Source organism: Microtus oregoni, unplaced genomic scaffold (genome assembly GCF_018167655.1).
Source record: "Microtus oregoni isolate MIOR12 unplaced genomic scaffold, Mior012 000110F_ref0000174, whole genome shotgun sequence".
NCBI lineage: Eukaryota > Metazoa > Chordata > Mammalia > Rodentia > Cricetidae > Microtus > Microtus oregoni.
The window spans coordinates 77,029-88,971 of NW_024544728.1; the positions used below are offsets into that span (position 1 = coordinate 77,029).

At 40.8% G+C, this 11,943-nt stretch overlaps 1 protein-coding gene across 1 annotated transcript; it reads right to left on the reverse strand.

Moving 5' to 3' along the window:
- Nucleotides 1-518: 518 nt before the first annotated feature.
- LOC121443634 (interferon-inducible GTPase 1-like) lies at nucleotides 519-3,519 on the reverse strand. Its single transcript, XM_041645459.1, has one exon. The coding sequence runs from the start codon at nucleotides 3,517-3,519 to the stop codon at nucleotides 2,263-2,265; it is 1,257 nt and encodes a 418-aa protein (XP_041501393.1). The 3' UTR covers nucleotides 519-2,262.
- Nucleotides 3,520-11,943: the final 8,424 nt, after the last annotated feature.

Here is an 11,943-nt window from a genome sequence, read left to right on the forward strand (position 1 = left end):
TAGCCCAAGCCCTCAGTGGGTTCATGCTAGGAAGAAAGGCTTTGGGAGGCATCTATATGTAGACTAGGTCATGAACATGAAGCACAACAATAGGGTCACAAGAAGAAGCAAGAAGGGAACCATTCTCTGGATAGACGCACCATAGGAGGCCATGTGAGGTCTTACCAGGAAGAATGCTTTTACTGGGGTCTGGCCACACAGGCACCTGAATCTCAGACATAAGTCAATGGAAGTGTGAGAACAAAATCTCAATGTTTAATCCACCTAGTCTATAGGAATATAGCTGCTTTAAAAAACTGTTCCCCACCATAAATAATTTTTCTCTTTCCTCTGTGTCTCTCCTTCAGTCTTACTAACAGATGTACTGTTTATCTACATTTTATTTCAAGGATGACCAAATGTATGCCAGGGAGTTTGAAATGAGATAACAAGCCAACAATAGAAATGCATTAGTAATAGAGTATTACCAATCATAGTAATAGACAGTCACTGTGAAGTTACTATGGGTTCTTGGGAATATCAAGTAACAGTTAATGTCTTTTTTTTAAAAGAAAGAGTTTATTAAATAGCTTTTGGTATTGATATGGAGTAAATCAGTCATTTAGTAACTACAACATTCAAAAGCCTATGAATATAAAGTAGGGAAATCCCTTCATCTTCACTGGTTCTGGTACAGAATTAGAGAGCTTCTTTAGTATTTTCTCAAGGATTCTGACTAAATACGATTTTTAGAATTTCTGTTATTATTAAGACTTTTATGATCTGTATGGTTATTGCTTCTTTCTCTCTTGCCCTCTTGTTCAAACATATATCTCTTACATTTTTCTTTAATTATATGTATGAATATTTGTCTTGCAAGCATATCTATTAAGCACATGTGTTCCTGGTCCAATGGCTGTCAGGGAGGATATCAGATCCCCTGGAACAGGAATTACCGGCTACTGTGTGCTAATATGTGCGTTCCATTTGGACTGAACCCAGGTGCTCTGCAAGAGCAGCAAAGATTCTTAACCTCTGAGCCATCTTTCCACGTCACCATTTACCCTGTTTCTGGAGTGCTAGGGATTTAACCTGAGGTCACATGCATGTGCATATTATACCACTGAGTTACCACCCCACACTTTCCTCCTTACTTTTAAGGAAAATCTTTTTGTGTGAGTGCATTTGCATGTGTGATTACCATGACATGGCATATATGCAGAGCTCACTGGATTCTGGTTTTTACCTTCCATTTGCTTGTGTCAGGGTCTCCTTTTTAACAGCTGCATGTGGCAGGTTAGTTGACCCCACAGTTTTCAGGATTCTCTGTCTCTGCCTCCTGTCTCTCCACAGGAGTGTATGGATTTCAAGTGCATAGATGGCTTTATGTGGGCTCTGTGGGTCTGAACTCATGTCTACAGACTTGCAAGACAATTGATCCATCTCTCCAGCCCAGTTATGGCTTTTCCTGTGGTATTACTATGAAGAGAGGACACAGGTGTGAAACTCAAGGTTATAGAGGAGTTGCAGCAGCAGCTGGGGGCAACTAGTCCCCCTCCACCCACAGTAAGAAAGCAGAGAGCAATGCATGAGTGCAGGTGTTCTATGTTAGCCTACCTTTCCATATACACAGTCAGGGATCAGCAGCGAGGGAATGGGGCCACCCACAGTGGGCAGCGCTTCTCACCTCAATTAACTTATGCAAAATCTTTTGCAAAAGCAAGGTCAGAGGTTTACCTCTCATGTGATTCCAGAGTCTGTCAATTAAACCACCCATCACAAAGTTAAACCTAAAAGCAGGTGTTGATTGATATGAAATAAATTTGTATAAAAGTACAATTACTCGTTCTGCGGCTTTCAGTCAGGGATCAGTAGCTAGGGAATGGGGCCACCCACAGTGGGCAGTGCTTCTCACCTCAATTAATGTAAGCAAATAGTTTCCCAAATACAAGTCCATAGGTTCATCTCTCATGTGATTCTAGAGTCTGTCGATCAAACCACCCATCACAATGTTAAACCTAAAAGTGGATGTTGACTTATATGAAATAAAGTTGTATAAAAGTGCAATGACTAGATCTGAGGGTTTATTCAAAGCGAGTAGATAGTTTTAGCACTAGATTATTTACACACATCTGATCCCCTTGCTACAGCTAATGTGGATATATGATCAGTAAGTATGGATAAATTCTGTATGGTCCGAAGAACCCAGTATGTTGTTTTGCAATATCAGTGTCCAATTTTTCTGTCATTGATTCTGATTTTTGACAGCTACGAGATTTCAGCCTAATCAGAAACCAAGTTATTTTTTACACATATCTCTCTGAGAAGAGCATTAGCATCATCTGTCACTATATCAAGGAAATAATATTTTAGGTAAAACAATTTTTTAACATAAACATTCTTAGCAAATACATCCCTTTTAGCCAAATGGAACTCTTCATAAAGTCTTGAAAGTCTTTCTTGTATTGTTTCTTCCTTTGTAGTTTCAAATACATGAGGAGATTTCATCTTTGCCTTGAGCTGATCCACTGACACTTGCCAGTCCTTAGCCAAACTCTGCAAGGATGCATCATCCACTCCAAAGACAGCTCGATAGATGTTCATGCTGTACCTAAGATTCTCCACATCGTTGCCCGTTAAGACGATCAGTGAAGGGACCATGTTGAGTAGGGCAGTCGCTAACGCTGTGAGCCAAATGCTCTGCTCCAGAAACTGCCGCTTTCTTTCAATGGCCGCATCTGTAATACTTGGCAAGGAGAGCATAAAATTGTGACGTTTGTATACAGGGAGAGTATTCACCACCTGGTCCATCAGGATTTGGAAATCATAGTCAGATGAGATTTTATTAGAGATCAAGAAGATGGGCGGTTTCTCAATGTTATGCTCCTGAAAGGTCCTCACACAACTGCTGCGGATCTTCGTCAGGACCTTTTCTTTGTCAAAGGTTTGTGGTTTGAATTCCTTCTCATTTTTCAAGTCAGAATCCACCTTGGTTCTCACGAAGTAGAAATCCTTCTTCATCCTGCGGATTGCTTTGGCAAGGTCTATATCATTTTTCATAAAGCGTGTGGCAGAAAGAATGATGAAGAAATCATACTCGTTGAATTTCATTTTCTTCAGATAATCTTTGGGTGGGAAATTTGTGGTTCCAATCCCAGGCAGGTCCCAAAAAACCACATTGGGAATCTTGGGGTGTGTGTAGGGATGCCTCTCCATGGTAGTTTCTACCACACCAGTTTCAGCTGCATCTATATCTTCATGCCCAACCCCCCTCAGGACATTGATGAAGCTGGACTTCCCTGCTCCAGACTCTCCTGTCACAGCAACATTGAGTGGGGTGCCATCAATTTCTTTTAATGCATTAGTGATAGAAGAGTTTGCCACCTGAATGTTTCCTTTTGACAAGTTTAACTCAATTGAAGCTAAGGTTTCTTGAGGAATGATTTTGTCTTCTACCTTAAACTTCTTAAAATATTCGTTAAAGGTGGAGGCCAATTCTTGGTGGCGCTCATCCTTAGGTGAAGAGAACCGCTGACCCATGACTGTGAGCAACTAATGCACTGAAGGAAAGAAGGAAGAGTCAGGAGGATGTTTATGAAATTTAAGATCATTTTTTATCAAATTTCATGTATATTGCCACATACCATCCTTGATGATTGCAGTACTACATCCGATCTCCCACCGTGTTCATTTTATACATCTGAGACTTTGTGTCCTTTGACCAACATCATCCTATTTCCCTCTCCCACAGCTTTGCCCATCACCCTGCCTTCCACCTCTACGAGTTTGGCTTCTCTAGAGTTCACCAATAAGTGACACAGTAGGGCCATTCTTTCTGCAGGATCTAAAACCATCACATGAGACTTTAATGTTTTAGTCTCCTTTGTGTCTTTGCAGATCCATCTTAACATTCAGTCTGCTCTGTGCCTCTGAGTCATGTAGAGTACATGACCAGAGACCCCTCACATTTTCCATTCCAGAATAAATCAGCTGTATTTTCATGGCCTCCCTGTTGGTTGGAATGACTGATTGCTTCTATTATTCATTATTATCTATGCTATTTGGCCTTTGTGAACTTTTCAGTCCTCATGGTATTTTTAAGAAAAATATTTTTTCTTATTTGTCTTCTTAGATCCGGTAATGTTCCTCACACTTTCAAGCCTCTGGTTGTCACGCAGTCCCTTACTTATCTGCTCGGCATGTTTATTTTCTCAATTTGCTCTTTTGCCAAAGTCTCTTATTTTTAAGATTTATTCATGAACCTTCCTGATCTCTAATATATAACACTCTTCCAATAAAGAGTTGGATTGAAGGCCAATGGACAAGTTCTTTCCAAAGTGAACTGGGAGACTTTGCAAAATATAATGCATATTTATATGGGGTGTAGTGTTAGCCAGTCCAGTCACCATTGCCACACAGATTTGTCCTAGGACCAAATTCTTTAGAAGAGACTTGGCCTCCCTGAATAATTGAATAAGAAGCCAAGCCAGACAAAATCCTGTTAGGCACATCACCCATCCCAATGGATGCTTGGTCCACATAGATAGTACAAGCAGGGCACCTGCTGCATTACAAATGAACATGGACAACATATTTAGGAAACATGAGAAAGAGCAGCCAGGAGGCTGAGTTGATATAGATCACAGCAACTCCTGAAACTTGAATTTGCCAATCTGTATTAGCTCTTGTGTTATTTTTATAAGCTTGACATCATAGATGGCCCTGTGGGATAGGGTGATCTGGCAGCACTAGGTCAGTTACTGTAGGAACAACAGGTGTAGATGGACATGTATAACTCAGTCCTACAGCATTGAGATCTACTGGTAGATTTTTATGCATCATTCCCTAGTTCACAGAGTCTGGGAAACCAGGTCACAGAGGCCATGAGCAAAGAGGGCTATCAAACTTCAGGTACCATTAGACTCTCTCTATTCCTTGGATTCTTGTAAACTCTGGACACAAGAAGATATCATGAGATTGAAAACAGGTAAAGCTACTGGCCTTCCTATAGAAATATTTGGGTACTCTGAATGCTATATAGCCATGTGAGATTAGCCTCCATGTGTGGATGCTCAGGTAGGACAAGAACATGTATCAATCTGTTATTGACTAAGCAGGGCAGGTACCTTCTTGGTCAGATTTCTTCCCATATTCAGTTCCTTCAAACTATCCTTTTATTTATTGTCAGCTAAGATGATATTGTGAAACCTGGCAATTCTGAGAGGGATTTTTGTCCATCCCTTTAAAATGAGCATGCTCAGGGAATGTAATTCTAAATGGGCTTCCTTAAAAGCTGGTCTACCCCTATATATGGGCCACATGAATAAAATTGCTATGCTTTTTTTTTTTTGCTAGGCATTGAGTTAAAGCATCACTTTGGAAATAGCTCCATGCCTGCTGTGCCTAACTTAGGTAATAAGTATTTTTCCAATGTGTTATATTTTGCCTGTTTATTTTGGTGTAACCTCACTATTATATGGATTAAATGCAATGAATTTCTATTGTTGGTTAATCTAAAGTGGCCTGTATCAGTACAGACCCTTCTCCACTGCCAGAGATAAAGCCGGGAAGGTAGACATCTCAGGGTCCTGGATTCCAACTCTTGTATAGCCCGATGGTTCTGAGAAAGCTTTGTGGCCTTTCTGATTCTTCAGATGTTTTTTCCATCCGGCCAGTGTTGGAGGACCCTTGAGTCAACTCTTCAAAATTTCTAGCTATCTGAAGTGTTAACCAGGGGCACCTTATTTTGTAAAGCAACCCTAGGTTTGTTGGTGATCATTTCAGAAATGATAGTGGTTTGGTTTCCATACCTCACACCACTTTTATCCCTAGTATCTTGCTCCACCGCGCATAGAGTCCTTGACTGCAAGCATGCACTGTAGGCTTCTCATCAATCACATGGCACAGACCCATAAGAAAGGATTCCCTGTTCTGCCACATGGGCCTGATCTCAGAGCCTCTGCCTGGCTGTGTCATGCTGTTCTCTGCCTGTCTATCCATGGCATTCACAACCCTTTTAACAAATCTCCTACTCAAGCAACAGTCTTCCCCAGTGTGCTTCTAGAATCCCAGGTTTTCCTAATAGTATAGAGATAGAGTTTCTCATCGTATAGACGTGCATCCCAGGGGGAAAGTTTGGGATCTGGGTTTTGTTTTACTGATTAGATAATTTGTACTTTCCATAGCTGTGTAGTCTCTAGTTTAAGGAATCTGTGTGTTCTGTTCTCTGTCCCTTTTTAGAGCAATGACTGTTGCATTGTGGGACATAGCTTCGTTTATGGTAACAGTTCCTAGGGCAGGTTCTGACAAATTGGCCTGATTAAGCTTAGGACCCTATGAAAATCAATCATTTAACATCCCTCCCAGTTTGTCAGGGCAACAAATACCATTTCCATCTAAAAGTTGTTTATTTATAACATCTTGTCTCACAATATTTTAAAAAAGTAAAGCATCTTCCAATAAGTAGGATACAAATATTTGAAAGGTTATACATATCCTGAAATATATCTTTTAGAAATGGTGAAGGAAATGAGTTTTAATTGGTTTTGTTTAAGTCAGAGGATGGCTGAATATTAAAAAAAATTATATGGGTATGACTGAGTCAACTTTAGTTAAAGGCTATTAAAATTCCTAAAGCCAAACCTCACTACACAGACACAAATCTAAAATTAATCTTATTTATATCAACAAAGTTCTCTTAAGATACTGATTTTCTTTGGGCAACATTTACAAAAGTAGACTTTAATTAAAATAACATTCATCAGAACCATAAGATAAAGGTTGTGATAAGTCACAAAACATTGTGTCCAATAGCAGTTCATGGCTAGTACATAATACATTTTTATACACATTTATGGGATTAGATGTTTCAATACCTAAATTGGTATGCACATTTTTTGTATAAATTTCTAAACTTTATGTTTCCTTAAGGTGGTAACTGTTCCTGTTTCCTGCTGAAGGCCTGACTGCTGGCAGTGCCAGGCCCTCAGACCCAGCACTACTAGAAGCACAGCAGAGCATGGTCCACAACAGCCACAGAGCCAGACCCTCTTCCCCACACTTAGAAAAGTGATGTCTCTACAGGGTGGTTGGGTGCTGCTCAGCTCCTGGCCTTTTGGCTAGGTGACTGTTGCTAAAATGCCAGGGTCCCCTCTGGGTTTTGTTACTTGTCTGTCAAGCTGGACAGACATCCAGCTTTAACTCTCAGGCAGCCTCACTAAACCTATTGGAGGCAGTGAGGGTTGAGGGTGGTGAAGTGGGAGATGGAAGTAATGTCAGATTTAAGGTATTCTGATATAGACTGAAATTAACTATTTGGTAATAAATTTGGCCACTCATAAAAGCTGAGTGGACCTGGATGAAAATGAAAGTAGTTGCATCTATCAGGGCAATCATGATCCTGGATCCTCTGCATTTAGTCTGGGGGAAAGTTCCTAAGACAAAAGTTGCTGGGATCTTTTTACAAAAGCCTCCCATCCTTTTGGTCCCCATGCCTTGGTCTACTTATGTACACTCTAAAACTATTTCAGGCCAGCTAAATGATTGAGCAGGAAAGGGTACTTGTTTCTATGAAAGATGATCTGAGTTTTAATCCCAAGACTCACATAGCAGACAGAACTGACTTTCACACCTTGTCTTTTGACCTCCACAAGCATACTCTAGCATGTGAGCACCTAGACCTGGTGTATGAGGACACAGAGAATGAATACATAAATATTATAAAAACAAATATAATGCATTATACAAAATTCACAAAAAACTACTGAAGAAGAAAAAGAAAATAAACAAGAAAAATTTGCATTAAATGTCTTGCACAGAACATGACCACAACAAAAGATAGTGCCGTGAAATATTAATCAGGACAAAAGGATGCATTTCTTCATTAATGCCCCAACTTCACAATCAAAACCAAGAAGTTAAAGAGGATTCCCTCATTAAAAATGTCCCTCAGCATCTACTGCTGCTGTTTTTCTAAATGGGAAGATTTCCTTCTAAACATTTTGGACTATACCAGAGATTAGTGATGCTCTCGGCCTTGCACAGACAAGCGTTTTGTTGTTTTTGCTCATTTCCCATTTTTTGCATTGAGTAGTATTTTAATGCACAGTCTCCTAACTGGTCAAACCTGGTGAGAATATGTAATGGTTGAGTGTTCATTCTTAGATAAAACAGTGACATCTTTATCAATCTCCCACCCTCACCAAGTTCAGAAAACATCGCAGAAGAGCCAGAGGCTGGAGATGGGGGAGTGACATAAAATAATGTCTTCTAAATATGACATGGCCTCTGGGGTTACCTACAGGAGACACACATAAGATTTATCTTGTTCTCATTTCAGTATGAATGAGATCAGGGGCACATGAAGCCTTATCCTTATGTTAGGATTAGAGATTTGTAGGGGGAGAGAGAGTCATTTTTCTTCAGATATAGACCACTAGAAAGTAGCAAATGATCAAGTAAATAACCTTACAACAGAACAAACAAATGATCCTGATTAAAATCAGTGGAGTATTAAAAAAAAAGACAAGAAAACATAGGGAGAATAATAGATAGAGGAAAGATCCAAGAGAGAATAAGAATGGAAAAGAGAGAGAAATAGTTGGTGAAGATGATAAAAACGCAACAGAGATGCATGATTTCGTTGTACAAATATTTTTCAAACAAAAACTATCCTAGAATTGTTCCCCAGCAAGTAAGCAGAAACATCTTACAGAGGCTATCCTTCACCCAAGTCTAGCTTCCACTGTCGTGTAAAACAAATATCCAGAACCGGGTAGAAAGGGACAGAAAAGAATACTGGGCAATAACAAGATTGACACAACAATTTTCATATATTCTCTAGTTATAATTCACAACACATATATACCAAAAGGCTCATTTTCATATAACAAACAAAAAAGCCCAAATCTAAAGCAAATGGTTAAATTTTAAATAACTTGGTCATTTGCTTTAGGTCTATCTAAACTTGAACATCTTTAAGTCAGTCCTGCCTGCCTCCAATTACAGACCTGTAGCTTTTAAACAGAGAATCCCAGCTCTGAGGATTCCTCTCTAAATGTCTTGTTACTCACAGGCTCCCTAGGAAGAGACAGAGGAGGGTGAGAAGTCAGATCTGAATTCCTACTTACCAGAAAATCCTGTGTCCAGGGGATGCTCTCACTGCTCAGGACAGGAACAACCCTCAGCTGTGCTGGAGTGTTTGCAGCAGAAACAAGAAAGTTGGGTAGCTCCTTTGTCTTGACTTTTGTCCCACCTTCAGAGTGTGCTAGCCAATCACATAGGAGGTGGAGTCCAGTTTTTTTTTTTTTCTGAATTGCCTGCATTTTAAGAACAGGAAAATGAAACTAAACTAGCGTTTATTTTTTTCTCATTGATTTCACAATTGAAGGAAGTAGAAATCTCTGTAATAACAAAGGTGCATTTTAGCCTAAGGTTTAGCCAGTGTGAGGAGTTCGAGGATCAGCACACTGATAAGGTTAGAAGTTCTTCCATGACCCATTAGAATTTATTTTCTCTTGACCCCCGTGTATCAACTTGTTTTTGTATCAAATTGACACAAATCATAGTCATCTGATAGGAGGGAACCTCCAAAAAAGAAAATTTCCTTCCTAAGAGTGAGCTGTAGGCACCCTGTACAACATTGTATATATTAGTGATCGATGGGGGAGGGAGTAGCCTTTTATGGATGGTGCCTGCCTTGGGTTGGTGGTTTTGGGGACTAAAAGGAAGCAGGTAGAACAAGACATGGGGAGCAACCAGTAAGGAGTATCCATGGTCTCTTCATCAACAACTGTTTCCAATTTTGCTTCCCCGTTTAGTTCAAGTCCTGGCTTCCTTTGATGGCAAACAGAGATATGGAAGTGTTAGCCAAATAAACCCTTTCCCCTCCAGCTTATCTTTTGGTCATTGTGTTTCATCACAGATATAGAAACCTTAAAATAACATGGTAACAGGATCTGCCATGTTGTTTTGAGAAAGAGTGTGAAAAGACCTTGGAACTTTGGTCTAGAAATCCATTACGAGTTTAAAACTTGATGATGTTTTCTTTGGTAGCATGGAAGATAAGAATGTTGAGAGTGAAGCAAACAGTGGAGGCCTAACTTGTGAAGTTCCAGAGGGAGTTTGTGATTCACTTCAAGACCAAAGATGAGATCTGAGTATGGTGAGCTGGGACTAAAGAATTAGCTGTAATTAACAAGAACAGAGACAGTGGAGTCAGTCTTTGCTTTACTGGGACAAGAGATGCTGGTCAACTGGAGCTAAGAAATTAGCAGTGATTAAAAAGAGGCCAACACCACTTAAGCAAAGACACTTAGGAGAGGTGGTTCCTCAGAGTCGGTGCATAGGAACTGTGTTCCAGAGCCCATCAAAGTCTCATATCTTACTAGCAGCCTAACCTGGTAACGTCTAAGAGTCTCTCAGGTGGTTTGAAGGCATGAAGGGGTCATGGAGAGCAGCTGTGGTTTATCACTGTGAGAGGCCCAGATAGGCGATTGGAGAAGAGGCAGCCTCAGTATTAGTGAAGCCCCAGGATAGAAGGGCTCATGGAGAGAAGTGGAAGCTTGATTGGCACCATGAAGAGAGTCCTGGTGTAGCTATTGGAGGCAGCCTCATTGTATCAAGGGACTCCATCCTTTTTGGAGATATCAGACCATGGGATGACCAGGAAGGACAGTAGCAGCAGTGGGGTGGAGCCAGTCCTATCAATGCTGCAGAGAGTGATGCCTGAGAAGGGACCTGATCTCTTTGGAGCACAATAGAAGATTGTGAGTGGATTCTAGACATTGGATGTTGAGTTATTGTAAGGACATGAAAAATTTTAAGGAATTTTTGCTTGCTTAATAGCTAATTAAGGCACTGTGTTTAAATGCAAGGCATTAGGGCTGGTTGAAAACAGGATGTATAGCTAGGGCGCAGGGCTAACCACAAAGCTTGAAAGCACTCTCCCAAATTAGGGTGGAGATCTTGCCAAGACTAAAAGAGATTTACTCTACTGCTTACCCCCCTAAGCCCCATAGCTTCCAACCCAGAGACTGGGTTCTGATCCGGCCACATCAATATTGCAGTCTTGAGCCGCACTGGAAAGGCAATTACTCTAATTTGTAGTAATTCTCATGACTTTCACCTCAATCAAAGTAGACAGATTTGCTTCCTGGCTTCACCACACCCACTTCCACCAGTTGCAGGTAGAGGAGACCAGGTAATCTTACCCAGATCTTAGCATCCATTCGCGATTAAAATTTCACTGCAATGACAATCCTTCTACTGTCGACTTTGCTCCTGCCCTGGACACTGGTGGGGAGCCACGTGCTTTTAGAGGATGCAAATCCTCATCAGCCTATGAACCTCACTTGGACACTCTATGATGCGGCCACTGACAAGGTCTGCTACAGGACATCAAAGACAGCACCTCCAGGGACTTGGTTTCTAGATATAACTCTTGACTCTTGCAACATATATACCCAACACATACAACTGAGTGATTATGGGCCCTTATTTCTTATCTGCCCAGAATATCATATAAAGGGGAGGCTTAATGCTTGTGGGGGTTGGGGGGCCACGATTACTATATCAGACTTCGAGCTGTGACTCCACAGGGCACTTGTACTGTCACCTAGAAACTACAGGGGACTACATCAAGGTAAGCCGGGAAAAATGGCCCTATTGTGCCTGGCAAAACCCCAACACTGCTGCTATCATTGATCTCTGCATTTACCCCACTTGTAGCCCCAGCAAGATCCAATTCACCAAAGAAGGTAAAGAGGCTGCTGTCTGGAAAGGCAGCTATAGCTGGAGATGTGGATGCTCTCCAAATAAGATGGTTTGGCAAGGGGACAGACCCAGAAGTTCTTTTTGCCATCTGGCTAGATGAATCAGAACCTCAGACAGCAAGTCCACCAGTGGCTATAGGACCAAATGCTATTATTAAGAATTTCCAGTAATCGGTGCAAAGAACCCATAGGA

Bases quoted from the DNA above. Each gene is read 5' to 3' on its own strand.
- LOC121443634 (XM_041645459.1), bottom strand. From the start codon at position 3,519: ATGGGTCAGCGGTTCTCTTCACCTAAGGATGAGCGCCACCAAGAATTG.